Below are 14,716 nucleotides of genomic sequence, written 5' to 3' on the forward strand. Positions count from 1 at the left end.
CTGTGGCAAGGGGACCCACAGAGATGGGAAGGGCAGGGTTGGAGACTCCCCCAAGCAGAGAAGGCAGAGTTTGGGCATTATAGCTAGAGAACAGTAAGGTGACAGCCATTTTATTTTTCCCTGAGACGCCGGCGGCTGCGAGCCTGATGCGTGCCCGAGGCTTTCTTATGCTTCTGGTCCAGCACCTGGGCCATGTAGTTCTCCTGCTGCTTCTGGATCCAGCAGTCAGACATATGATTCCTGCAACGGAGCCCGCTGGGTGGGCTGTGGACAGGCCAGGGTGGGGGCCAGAGGTCCGGCTCCCCACTTTCACCAACAACCCCCAGCCTGGCCCAGAGCCCTCACCTGAAGATCTGTTTCTGCTGGCTGATAACTTGCTGCAACTCCTTAATCTCATTGTCTTTGCCATTAAGTATATCTTCTTGCTTTATAATGTGAGACTCAATTTCTGTGGGGGAGAGAGGCAGGAGGGGGGTGGTTCCCATCCCACAGGCTCCTTCCTGAGACGAGGCATTCCCTCGGGACTTTTCAGAACTTGGCATCCCCCCACCCGGGGGGTGACTAGTTGCTAATACCTTTGTATGAATGAGTGTACTACGCAGTCATAGGCGGGGCGGGGCGATGTTTGATTGTTGTGTCAGTGACCTCTCAACTCTATTCTGGACCAGCAGACCCACTGTGAGGTCGGGCGAAAGTCCTTGGAGAGAGGTGAACAGCCCTGCCCAAAGGCAGGAGGATGACGGCTCCTGTCCTCAACTCCTCTAGGTCTTTACAGATGTCACCTCCTTGGCGAGATCCTCCCTAGTCTAAAAATTATAACATTTCCCCATATTTCCTATACCCCTCCCTGCTTTATTGTTCTTCTTAGCACTTATATCTAACACACCATATATTTCACTCATTTGTCTTCTCCCCTACTGGAATGTAAGGTCCGCAAGGACAAGGATTTTTGTTTTAGTCACTGCGTTATCCCTAAGGCCTAAAACAGTGCCTGGCACATAGTAAGTGCACAATAAATGTATGTGTGGAATGAACGAATGGGATGTCCCTGGGAGTTCAGGACTTAGAAACATCACTGAGTTTTGTCAGGTCAGTCCAACCAGACCTGCAGAGGGCCGGCTGGATGCTCAGCCCCGTGCTAGGGCTTCAGGAGTGGTGGGAGAAGATGCCGTCCCCGCCCTTAAACAGGCAGCTCCTGAAAGGAGAGCTAAGACTCAGGAACTGGCCTGGCGTCGCAGCTTGAGCCATGATCCCAGCTACTGGGGAGGCTGAGGTGGGAGGATCACTTGAGGCCAGGAGTTTGAGACCATCCTGGGTGATATAGCGAGACCCCGTCTCAAAAAAAAAAAAAAAAAGACTTAGGAACTGGTCAGAGAACAGAAAAAGCTACATTTCAAAAATGTTAATATTGGTAAGACAGTATTAGTACTTTGGGAGTTGCCTCCTTTTTCAGATCTGTTTCCTCATCTACGAGGTAGGGACAGAGACAGCCCCTATCCCACAGTGGGGCGGGGAGCACCCTGTGACAAAGTGGTGGCAAAGCCTACCCCCAAAGTCAGTGCACATTGAACGCAAAGATGATTTTTGTGTCTTGGACCAAAATCCTGTAGGGATCTGGGGGTGCTTCAATTATATAACGATCCTTCATGGAGCCCTGGAAAATTTTGACTCATACAGAAATCCCACTGCCCTTAAAGGTTGGACAAGGATTAATTAATTAGAACACAAACTCTGAGAATATAGAAATGATGAAGCATTTAAGATTTCAAAAGAGAAGATTTAGTGAAAAGTTAAGGCACACCACGGAAAAGACGAAAGTGACACAAGTGAAGGGGAGAGAATGAAAACATGAGTTCGCTGGGTCATGGGGCCACGACTGCGGAGCCTCCTTCCCAGGGTTGTCTGGCTAATCCAGATTAATTGGTTGTTAAGGTCTTTTGGGAGAAAGAATTAGAAATTTGTGTGACTCTTTTAAGATAAAAGCCTGTGGCACCCAATGAGAGAATAGTTTAAAAAAATCCCTTTGAGGCCGGGCACGGTGGCTCACGCCTGTAATCCTAGCACTCTGGGAGGCCAAAGCGGGAGGACTGCTTGAGCTCAGGAGTTCGAGACCAGCTTGAGCAAGAGCGAGACCCCGTCTCTACTAAAAATAGAAAGAAATTGGCCAAACAACTAAAAATATACACAAAAAATTAGCTGGGCATGGTGGCGCATGCCTGTAGTCCCAGCTACTCGGAAGGCTGAGGCAGGAGGATCGCTTTAGCCCAGGAGTTTGAGCTGTGAGCTAGGCTGTGAGCTAGGCTGACGCCACTGCACTCTAGCCTGGACAAAAGAGTCAGACTCTGTCTCAAAAAAAAAAAAAAAAAATCCCTTTGAGTCCAGGCGAGGTGGCTCACACCTATAATCCGAGGATTGCTTGAGGCCAGGAGTTGGAGTCCAGCCTGAGCGAGACCCCGTCTCTACAAAAAATTAAAAAATTAGCTGGGTATGGTGGCGTGCACCTATAGTCCCAGCTACTTGGGAGGCTGAGGCAGGAGGATCGCTTGAGCCTGGGAGTTCCAGGTTGCAGTGAGTTATGATGATGCCACTGCACTCTAGCCTGGGCAAAACAAAAAGACCCTGTCTTGAAAAAACCAACAAAAAACAAATGAAATTAATTAATTAAAACATTTAAAATTAAAATTAAAAAAAGAAAAATCTCTTTGAGAAAAATAAACAACTATGTAACGGTACAAACCAAACCAAAGCTGGTACAGTGGCTCATGCCTATAATCCTAGCACTTTGGGAGGCTGAGAAAGGAGGACCACTTGAGGTTAGGAGTTCAAGACCAGCCTGAGCAAGAGTGAGACCTCATCTCTACTAAAAATGGAAAAACTAGCCAGGTGTGGTAGCACGCACCTGTAGTCCCAGCTACTTGGGAGGCTGAGGCAGAAGGATCACTTGAGCCTGGGAGTTCAAGGTTGCAGTGAGCTATGGTGACACCACTGCACTCTAGCTGGGGCAGGCGACAGAACAAGACCCTGACTCAAAAAAAAAAAAAAACCAAAGAACCCAAACCAAAACCACAAAAGAGGAGGTTGTAGGAGTGGGGTTGGGGTTGGGGACATGGGCCAGGTTAAGGTTCAGATTCCCAGCCTGGCTGAGGTGAGGGCTTGTGCCCCATAAGCGGGCTTTAGGACATTCTGGGAGGAGGCAGCCAGGCCCCGTCCCCATGACACACGCACCTTCTACAAGCAGATACAAAGCCCTCGGCCTTGGCTGATCTATGTAGGAAGGATGCCTCTGTTTCCACCAGGAAGGAACCCCAGGTTCCCTTTAGGGAATTGAGGGAAGGTCCAAGGAGAGGGAAAGGACTAGGGGAGCAGCAGCCATGAGTGTGGAGGCCGTGACCACCTGTTGGGCCCTAGCAGGCCCTGGCGGGAGCCAGTGATCAAACAACTATGAGGCCTGTTGGCCTGCTGGCATCCTCCCAGAGAGAGAACTCACCAGGGGAGAGAGAATGCTGGACGGGTGGGTGGAAGGTGCCCAAGGCTCCAGGTCGGAGCCGTACCAGGAGGGACCTAGAACCTCTTTGGGGCTTGGGCTCTGGCCTACTCGAGATCTGCTGTGGTGAATGAAGCAGATGCTGCACAGGGAATTCATATCTACTCCTTAAACTAGGTGAGGAGAGTTTAGCATCCCAGGAAAATGAAAAGGGTTCACTAAGTAGCTGATTCTGAAAGTGCCCCACAACTCATGGCACCAACTGAGCCAACATGTGGGCCACAGGGATCTGCATAGAGAAGAGCTGAAAACTGGTGGCCCACAGACATATTTTACTTGGTCCATACAATACTTGTAAAATTTCGAATTCAGGTGCCAGCACTAAAAAGTCAGAAAAGCTTCCATTAAAACTTGGTTTCCAGTTTCTTTTTTAAAGATCTGGCAATCCTGGAGCCCCATTCGCACAAGGGAAGGGCTATACCTCTGAGGAGGGCATGGCTTTCCATGTCACCACAGTCCCCACTCCTCCCTATGGAGTCCCCAGCCCTGAGACTAAGGTCAGCTCCCAAATAGGACTGTGCTTGTGCCGCTGTTCCTCTTGTAACAGAGTTATCAGTAAGGTGCACTATTTCTAATACCCATCAAAAGTGGGAAGACAAAAGGTGGACTAAGAAGGTCATATGTTTCACGAAAAATGGGAGCGAGCCCGTTCCTTTATGGCCGTGAAGAATATTGTACACCGACTTTCCTCATTTCCGTGGCCTGCCTGGTCCCTGAAGGCCTCTTCGAAGGTGTGGCCCGCATGGGCCTGCCTGTATCCTCATCCAGGGACAGAAGTTGGGGTGAAACCCTGCCCTTGACACAGGCACTGGGTTGTTAGGAAAGAACCCACGTATATAAGCGTGGTGGGGAGCGTGGGCCTCCCGCCTACCATTGCACTTGGTGATGAGCTGGTCCTTCTTGCCAGACTCCTGCAGGACTTTGCTCTTGATGCTGGAGAGCCTGGGTGGGGAAGATAAAATGCGAGGATGGGCAGTGTGGCAGGCAGACAGGACCCCTGACCTCCACACCTTCTACTGAGGCCCACTCACGCTTTTTCAAAGGCCAGCTTCTCTTTCTCCAGCTGCTTAGACAGCACCTCTACCTCTCCGAGGGCAAATTGTAATTTCTCCTCTTCCTTGGCCAGGAGGGCCTTGGTCTTGGCATGGGCAGCTCTTTCTTCCTACAGGGGCAGCAGCAGTCACTTCATTACCCCAAGCCACCTTGGGTCTCCTATGCTCCCTTAACCAACCCCCTTTCTCAGAGGGGCACACAGAAGCCAGAGTACAGGAAGATTCTGGCCTCACTACTAGGGCTGGAGGCTTTCAGACTCCAATACTCAATGACTCTGCCAAACCACAGGGATCTTGGAAAATGAGGGAAGATTAGAAACCTACAGAGGCCATTACTTACCACCAGCTTCTTCTCCACTGCGTGGAACTCTTCTTTACTGACAAAATTTTCATCTTGGAGAACCATCTGCAACAGAGCCTGGCTCAGGGAGGGCCTGGGGTTGAGGTGGAAGGGGTGCCTGCCAGGGACCAGGATCAAGAATGGATAACAGGATGAAGCCCAGGACACCTAGGATGAGACTGAGGCACTGGGAAGAGAGAATTCAGTTCCAGGGGTAAACTGAGACTCAGTTCTAAGTGCTGCCCTCAAGGAGCAACCAGTGTTATAGAGGAGACAGCCCACCGTCACACTTCTAACACGGTGTGTGCTGTGATGGGGAAGCACAGGGGCTGTGGCGCCCAGAGGTGGTCCTGAACCAGCCTGGGGAAGGGTCAGAATTGCTTCTGGAGAAGGGGATGTTAGACCTGGGACCTGACTGGTAGGCCAGAAGAAGAAGGGTAGAGAGAAAGCATCCCAAAAGCCAAGTCCACCTGCCAAGAGAAAGATCCGGATACCTTCAGGGAATCAAAGGTAATTCAGTGCCTAGCACTGCATACGTTTTGTTGAATGACAGCATTAGGGTAGCAAATAGAACATGTCTCTCTCTCCTTCCCCTCACATCCAACTTCCCAGAAGGGAAGAATTTGTCTAAGAACCATTAGAGTGAGAAATAGATGTGAAGGCAGTTTTATTTCTGAGCTGGAGATACATCTCAACCTTCCTATCAAGATATTAACAGAAAAGCCAAAACAGAAAAACCATGAACTCCAGCTGGCCAGGATTCTATCATGCCTGTCCAGCTAATCTGTGACTCAAATGCTTTGCACCCATTAGCTGGGATCTGATTAAGAAGACAAAAGCAAAGGGACGTAAAGGGGTTGGAGGCCCTTAAAGCAACGTGGGCAAGGGCCAGATGTGCACGTCCTGCACTCAGTGTGCTACTGCATTTGGCTCTGCGGAAGGGTATCCATATTCTCTGCACATGAGGGCCTTGGGAACGCAAGTCATCTCCACTGAAAACGAGGAAACTGAGGCTCAGTAAATATCTGCCAGGCCCTGCAGCAACCAACCAACCAGAGTGGAGAATGTTGCTTGATTTTGGTTAAAATTCCCTGGTAAATATTCAGGAAGGCCCCGCCCCCTTTTGGCTCCACCCCCTACCGGCCAGGACCCAGCTGAGCCCTGCCGCCTGCTGATGACGCCACTGGCAAAGCGTTCTAGCCACGCCCCCTGCCTCGGAACAGGGTCTGGCCCCACCCCCTCCAGTGAGGCGTCCAGCCCGCCTCTCTCCGAGCTCTTCTGCCTGCATACCACATTCCTCAGCTGGTGGATCAGTTCCTCCTGCGATTCAATCACGTCCCGCAGTTGATCGAAGGCGAGACACACAGATCCTGACCCCCCCTGCGACCACCCGAGGGGCGTCGCCATCTTTCACCCCCTCCAGCTCGTTGGAAATGGCCGCCTCTTGGTGCCCCCCCCACCGTCGCCCACCAATGAAAATGCGACGCCACAGAGCACCCTGGCAACCGGGGCGGGGACTTCCTCTGTTAGCCGGGATGGGGCCCGCCTCTTAAAGGAGCCGTCTGCGGCCAGGGAACCTCTAACAAGGCTTAGGAGTTTAAGTTTATAGTAAATTTGCACATCTATTTTATCTTCTGTTTCTCTGTGTTTGTTTTTTCTCTGTCCTAAGGAGCAGGCAGGGTCCGGGTTATACTGCCTTTAAGTGTGTGTGAGCAGGCGACACTCAGACCAGCCCTCAGCTTTCTCTCAGGGCCTGTAAAACCGCAAGACCATGAAGCATGAGCGAGCGTAGACAACCCCAGCGTCTTTAGCTTCTCACGCCTCTTTCTCCTGCCCAAATCTCCAAATTTCCCCCAGAGTATGAAACTCCAGCCTCACTTAGTACTTAGGGGGCCTAAGCCTAAGCAATGAAGATAGAAAAAGAAGACGAGAATGGCTTCACCCAAGATAAAAGTCCTCATATTCTGAAGCAGGATTTTGCCCCAAATAGGTGGAGGGCAGCCTGGGCTCTGGGCAGCTACACTAGAGCCACGTGCAACCACATCAAGGAAGGCCCCGAAGAGCCTGGACGGATTAGGAGGGCTGAAGAGCGGCTTAAAGGAGGAGAGTTCTAAAGTGGAGGCAGGGAAGGATAAGGTGTTTGAACACATTCACCAAATCCCCATCGAAGCCTTTTTTTGCAACCCGAATAAGATTAGGCTCGACAGAGCAAATATACGTTGAATGTTCACTATTTTGTGGCACCGCTATGCTATATATTGTTTCATGTGATGCTCATAAAAACCCTATGAAGTAGCTTGTATCATCCCCATTTTAGGCAGGCTCTATGAGAATGAATAGCTTGCCCAAGGTCACTCAAGCTAGTAAATTGTAGAATGGGGTTCTGACATACGCAGTTTGATTCCCGAGCCCATGGCCTTAACCATGATGCTGTGCTGCATTTTTGTTGAGCATAAGGGATAATAAGCTTATGGAATTTGATACCCCCAAGCAGCAAATGACTGTATTATTATAACAAGGAAAAGATGTTACCAGTGACTTGGAAGGGAAGCTGAAAAGTTCAGGTAAGCCACTCAGGCTGCTCCTAAAGCTCCCTAGGGGCTTCATCTGGGGCTAGATGTTGTGGGCTGACAAACTCGGCTGTCCCTGTGGGTCTCTAAGTGGTAGCCCTTGTTTTGTCTTGTTTCTTTCATTTGTTCTTATGTTCTTGGTGGATCTCTTTTCTTTCTTTCTTTCTTTTTTTTTTTTTAGTGGTTTTCAGTGGTAGGCAAGGCCATCTCTGTTGACCTCTCTTAAAGGGCCTAGAGCAGTATAATTAAATAGAACTTGCAGCGATGAAAATGTTCTACATCTGCACTGTTCAGTAAGACAGCACTTGAAATACAGCTCATGTGACTGAAGACTTGCTTTTTAAATTTTAGTTAAAATTTAAATCTAATTGCCATATGTGGCTAGTGGCTATAGTATTGAATAGCATGGGCCTAGAGCAGTGCTCCCCAACCTTTTTGGCACCAGGGACCAGTTTCATGGAGGACAATTTTTTTACCCAATGAGGGGTGGGGGGCTGGGAGAATGGTCTGGGGATGATTGAAGCACATTACATTTATTGTGCAGTCAAACCTTTCTGCTAATGATGATCTGTATTTGTAGCCACTCCCCAGCGCTAGCATCACCGCCTCAGCTCCACCTCAGATCATCAGGCATCAGATTCTCATAAGGAGCACACAACCTAGATCCCTCACATGTGCAGTTTACAGTAGGGTTCACGCTCCTGTGAGAATCTAATCTCCCCCCCACCCCCACCACCAATCTGACAGGAAGCAGAGCTTATGCAGTGATGTGAGTGATGGGGAGCGACTGTAAATACAGATGAAGCTTCACTAGCTCACACACCACTCACCTCCTGCTATGTGGCTTGCTTCCTAACAGGCCACGGACTGGGACTAGTCTGCAGCCTGGGAATGGACCAGGGCTTGGGGACTTTAGGCCTAGAGGGTGCTGTTTAGGTTGTGTACCTGGGCACAGAGCCCTCTCAGAACATTGTCTGCCAAATGAGAATGTTCGCCTGAATCACCCTGGACAAAGTTGTACGTTCCTCTAGGGCAGTGATCCCTGAGCCTTCCCCATGAACTGGGTTCCCTCCCTAGGGTCTTTTATGAGGTGCTGCTGATGTCCCTTGCTATTTAACGCTCACCTCCATCAGCTAGAACAGACTGCCCTCAAAGTGTTTGGGGCAAAACCCTGGAGGGCAGTAGGCTCCAGCAGCCAGTTCCCTGGGGATGGGAGGTTAGGAGCAAGAGAGAACCCTGGATCCAGGTCTGCACCTATATACTAGCATGGACATGAGGGATGGTCACCCTGGCTGGGGACCACTACAGACTCCTACTCTATGTGTCAACAAGCACTTTGGGCTCCAGGCCAACCAGGTTTCAATGAGGTTCAGGATGACATTACATCACAAACAGCTTTGTGATCCTGATTTAAAAAATCATTTTGAGGCCAGGCACGGTGGCTCACGCCTGTAATCCTAGCTCTCTGGGAGGCCAAGGCGGGCGGATTGTTTGAGCTCAGGAGTTCGAAGCCAGCTCTGAGCAAGAGCGAGACCCTGTCTCTACCAAAAATAGAAAGAAATTAATTGGACAGCTAAAAATATATAGAAAAAATTAGCCAGGCATGGTGGCACATGCCTGTAGTTCCAGCTACTCGGGAGGCTGAGGCAGAAGGATTGCTTGAGCCCAGGAATTTAAGGTTGCTGTGAGCTAGGATGACGCCACGGCACTCTAGCCGGGGCAACACAGTAAGACTCTGTCTCAAAAAAAAATAAATAAATAAAAAATCATTTTGGTCATGAATCTGTGATTTGGGCAGAGTTCAATGGTGAAACCTTATCTCTGCTTCATGCAGTGTCAGCTGGGATGGATCAACTGGGTCTTAGAAGTTCCACTTCCAAAGGTGGTTCACTCATATAACTTGCAAGTTGGTGCTATCAGCTAAAAACTCTTCTAGGATTAAGGACCAAAGTTCTGGTTCCTTTTCATGGGCTGCTTGGGCTTTCTTATAACACAGTGATTGGGTTAAAGAGAAAGCATCCAAAGTGCTGTTCTAAACACACTGAGAGGAAATGGAAGATGCTAGTTTCTTAAGGCCTGGGCCTGACAACTAGCATAGTGTCATCTCTGCTGTTCTCTACTAATCAAGGAGTCACAGAGTCCAGATTCAAGGGGAGGGGACACACACCTCCACCTTTCAATGGAAGCAGTGTCAAAGAATTTGGGCTGCACTTTGAAAGCAAATCCTTATGACAGATGACACATCACTCCCTTCAATGTTCATCTCAGACAAAACCAGACTGGAACTTATTCTAGTGGGGAGAGTCAGACAATAATCAAATAAACACCCAAATAAATCTCAGATTGTGTCACCCTTCAAATAAGTAGCATTATAGCTATGACAGGTGTTAAGAGGGAGAGGAATGAGAATAATTTAAGGGGATATTTAGCCCAGTCAGGGCTAAGCTTCTGCGAAAGGGAAGGCTTTGGTGAGGGTAACGTTTGAGCTGAAGCCTATTAAGATAACTGGGGGGCACTTAGCAAAGCGGGTAGGGGCAGGAGTGGGAAAAGATACTAGGAAGAGGGAGCAGCATACACAGAGTCCTGGGGCAAAAGGGGTTGGCAAAGTGTAGTAATGAAAAGGCCAGTATGGCAGAGATGATGCGTAGGGCAAGAGGGGCCCTGGGCTGCCAGGTAGAGGCCTGGGGCTTGGCAGAGCCTTGCTAAGCATGGTAGACCATGCTAAGGACTTTGGTGATTTTTATTCTGGGGCCAAAAGAAAGCTACTGAAATATTTTAAGCAAGAGGGGGACATGATCCAATTTATGCTTTGAAAAAATTTCTTTCATTGCAGCAAGGTGCCTAGATCAGAGGAGGCCCTGTGTGGATAAACAGAAACTATTTATACTTAGGAGGCTACTGCAGTGAGAGTAGATGGTAGTTTGGGAATCAGATGGTGTCAAAGGAGTTGAGAGTAGGTTTAGGATGTTCTGGAGGTAAAATTGATAGGACTTAATGATAGAGGGGATATGGGGAAAAGGGCGCCAAGATGTTTTGGTTGTGTATTGCTGCAAACACCCCCAATATGTCATGGCTTAAAACAGCAACCATTTTATCATTTGCTCACCACTGTGCAGTCTGAGCAGGAGTTGGTGGGGCAGCTCACTTCTGCTCTGTCCATCAGCTGGGGTGGCACAAATGGCTCAACTTGGATTTTATATTTGGGTCTTCAGTTCTTGCTGTCAGCTTGGTTGCTTGGTTCTCTTCTACATGGCTTCTCCATTTGGTTAGTGTAGTGGTCTTGGGACAGTTGGACTTACGTGGTGGCTGGCTTCCCCCCAAGTGCAAAAACGGATGCTGTCAATTTTGCCACATTCAGTTGGTTAAAGAAGATCAAAGGCCAGCCCTGACTGTAAAGGGCTATACAAGGCCATGAATATTAGGTGTGGTCAGTTGGGGGACACCAAATTAAGTCTACCACACAAAAGCCTCCTGGGTTTCTGACTTTTGCCCTTGGATGGATGGTAGTGCTATTCATGGAAATGGGAGCATCTGGAAGGGTGTTGCTTCCACGCTCCTCCATTTAAAAAAATCACTCATCTCTGTTGGAAGGGCAATTATATTTCAAGTCTCTCTTCCTCAGAATAGCTTTCACTGACCCCTCAGACTGGGATAAATCCTTTGCTATACATTTCTACGGTCCCCTTGGTCTCCTTTTTGGTAGTCGTCCACCAGGGAGCACGGCCTGCAGCCTGGGCTCCCCACTAGGCGAGCTCCAGGAGCCTTGGTGTCGGATCTCCCTTGTTCCCTGAGCCCTATCCCAAAAGCTCAGCCCACCTGGCACATATGAAGTTCTCAATCATTGCTGAATTTAAACACATCTCACTTTTTTTCAAATGAAAGATATCATGACCAGTTGGGATCATGTAAATAACATGTACTATATTTTTAAACTAAGACTTTCCTAAATATGGGGCACTGAGAAGAAAGCCAGCAAAGAACAGGGATAACACCTGATTTTCTGAAGCTAAGTGTAGTTTTTATCTATAGATTGCTAGTTAAAGGGGCTCCAAGGGAGTCGAGCAGTGTGCAGGGCCCAAGGATGCCCTGGGCAAGGTAAAAGAACAGAGGAAAAATATAAAGGCATTCTTTTTATATAAAATCATTTAATGTTTGTCTTTGTTAAAATACACTCAATCCGGATGCAGTGGATTAGGTGACCAGATTTTTTGAGGATTCTTACCCCACCAGGAGTTGATTCCATCTGTGTCACCCCTGGCTCTGGTCACAGAACATTCACATTTTTAATTACAGATACTAAGTGTGATGCAAATGATGTAATCAATATCTAACACACGGGTATATACTTACTTGGTGGTCACCACACAAGGCAACAACAAAGCAGGCTCCAAAAATAAGATGTTTCATAACTTGGCCCTTTCGAAAAATAAATATATCCGGACACTAAGCTTACACCTTAAATGAGTCCAAAATAAATGTAAATTAAGCGCTAGCTTCTGTGAGGAGCAGTGCATGCAGAGACAATGAACTTGCGTGTGTAGCCAGTTGTGACAAAAAGCTGCTGGAATCCCAACAGTGGCTCCTCACAAAGCCAGTCCTGAGTATGAGGATGACAGTGAGAATAAACACGCCTGGCCAGGCTGCTGGATCCCAGGTTCCAGCGGGGTGTGGAGTTCACTGTAATTTCTAACACTTTCCAGCAGAAAGCACAGCAATGGCATTTTCTTCCTGGTCCCTTCTCCCAAGCTGGGAGGCCTAGAGCTGATCAAGGAAGCTTATAAATTTTCTGTCTGGCAGGCACAGATGAGCCCCTGAGTTGCTAATCTGGGGACATGGATTCCTTCAAGCTGCAGTGTTTTTTGTAATGAGAAGGGTTTCCATCCTCCCCGCCTCACTGCTGGGCAGGCAGTGCAGAGAGAGCACCTTCATGTGACGAGAGCTTCGGTTCTGCTAGAGCCTCAAGCCCTCTTTCTGAGCCCCACTCCTATCACACACGTCTCCAGTCGGCAGTAATGTCCCAAGGAACAGTCTAGAACTGCGTACCGAGTTCTGACAGCAAGAATAAGCCTTACCTAAAGAGTTTACATATGATCAGGAAATCTTCCAAAGGATGTAGGCAAGAGAAAAAAGCTATTTACCACCATGCAGATAACTCATCTAAAATAGAACCCAGGAAATCATGGTTTAGCAATATTCTGAATAGTACCAAATAGATTAAACTATCCTTCAACCAAAATTAAGTATGATTCCCTTGAGAAAAACCAGATGTGAGTGTGGTGGTCTATTGGTAATAAATAAAACATTGCCATCAGTACTATAAAAATTAGACAATCACTGTGACATTTAATGGAGTCAGTTACTATTGCCTCTATTTAGTAGTATCACAGATAACTCATCACCGCCATGAAATCCACAAAATGTGCGACTAGCGCAGGGTATTTTAACCTGCCAAGTCCGTGTCATTATGGCCCATTTCCTAGCAGAGGCTGGAGGTGGGGAGGGGAGAGCTTTGGTTTTTGTGTATATAGGAAAACAAATTTCCATCAGCCTGTTGGCCCATAGGCATGTCCCTTAGTCTCTTGGAGGGGATCAGGGAGGCCCCTCAAAACCAGGATAGGCCTAGCTGGGCAGCAAAACCTGACTATTTCTAGAAAAGCTCCCCCTCCCTACAGCTGAGCAATTGCCTGCTACCAGCCACCAAAGCCCCCATTCCTTACCTATAAACCCATCTCCTGAATGGAATGCCCACATGTTGAACTACACTAGACGTTGCCGTCTAAATTGTGGCTGTGCATCTGAATGGAGAAACTTTACTTTGAAAACCAGTGTTAATGCAGTCTCCTTCCAAAAGAAACTTTTCTTCCAATGTGAAGAAAACATGGGGTGTAGACTACAGTCACCTACTGATCCTTTCAAGTTTAGAGACCCATGATAATCTGGGCAGCTCAATCCTGGTAGCTCACCTCCATAGAAAGGCCTGGAACCACACAGCCCAGGCAATGGCTTAGCTCTTCCTGTCACCAGTGGGAAGGGCTGCCTGCCTTTAAGGGACCTCTTATTTTGTGTGCAGAATTTGCGTAGAAAAGGTCCTGCTTCCTAAAGACCAGCTGGCAAGTTGTCCTGGACGGATGCAGGACTACCATGGAAAGAATTTAGGGGCAGGGGGTGGGGACTGGGGGGACAGAGGCATCCTTGAGAAAGATTCTGCCTTGCCAATCTGGCTAGAATCACCTGAGAAATGAGGATGATCTCTCACACTTTCTACTTGATAATCAGCCTACCATCTAGTTCTGCTAGAATCAGTTATATGACCCAGGTCAACCATTAATCCTCTCTGGGCCAATGTTTGCTCTCATTCAGATAAACAGATAATGCCTCTACTTCATAGAGTTATGAGGAGGCTTAAATAAGAAAATAAATGTGAGAGCCCATGCCTTACTGTAGGCGCTCAATAAATGTTAAATGAATGAAAAAGCATCTCATATCACAAACTATAGGGTACTGGGTTAAACAAAGTGACTGCTGGGGACAATGCTAGCCACAGAGAGAAGGTCTGTCCCCTGTATCTCTAGGCATGAGCAGGTATCTCTGGCAGTGCCTCCTTGTGGGTCTGACTCCTCCTGTGGGGGGTGTAGGAACTCCACTCAAGTGTGATGATACCAAATGATGATTCCAAGAGGAAATGACAAAAGAACATTCTCTGGGTTCTATGATGGCCTGAGGAACCCGCACTGAAGAGCGGAGACTCAGTCTTGAGTTTTACCTTCGCCCCTGGCCCCTGCGTCCCACTGCTGGGTTGTCCACTGAACCGTTTCACAGCTCAATAGTTTTTAATTTCTGAACCCTCTAAAGGAGAGAGGGTTGAGGAAATGATAGAATCTCAAATCAGGCAGTTTGCTAATGCTACTTACTGAACAGAGATTGGGATAATAGAAAACTATTGACTACAATAGTTTAAGTTTCTCCATATTCTCCTTAGAAAGTGGAAAGTCGAGTAGGAACGTGTTCCAAAGGCTGAATCCTGAGGGAGATGATGACTCTATGAGGGGAAAGGTATAATTCTTGGCAGACATTGTAAATAACTAATACTAAGCTGCTTTGGCTAAGCCTGGGAATGCCTGGCTATGAAGACTTCACTGAAGAAGGGAAGAAGGGAGAAGACACGGATCTGCTCTGGGGGGCCCTGAACTCCACTCACAGAGGCAGAGCA

At 48.1% G+C, this 14,716-nt stretch overlaps 1 protein-coding gene across 1 annotated transcript; it reads right to left on the reverse strand.

Moving 5' to 3' along the window:
• Positions 1-81: 81 nt before the first annotated feature.
• On the reverse strand, positions 82-6,370 carry SPATA24 (spermatogenesis associated 24). Its single transcript, XM_012646374.1, has 6 exons — positions 6,227-6,370; positions 4,937-5,002; positions 4,576-4,706; positions 4,416-4,486; positions 346-448; positions 82-240 (listed from the first exon to the last, which is right to left on the reverse strand). The coding sequence occupies exons 1-6, from the start codon at positions 6,341-6,343 to the stop codon at positions 111-113; spliced, it is 618 nt and encodes a 205-aa protein (XP_012501828.1). The 5' UTR covers positions 6,344-6,370; the 3' UTR covers positions 82-110.
• Between the last annotated feature and the right edge of the window lie 8,346 nt (positions 6,371-14,716).

Source organism: Propithecus coquereli, unplaced genomic scaffold, assembly GCF_000956105.1.
Source record: "Propithecus coquereli isolate 6110/MARCELLA unplaced genomic scaffold, Pcoq_1.0 Scaffold242, whole genome shotgun sequence".
NCBI lineage: Eukaryota > Metazoa > Chordata > Mammalia > Primates > Indriidae > Propithecus > Propithecus coquereli.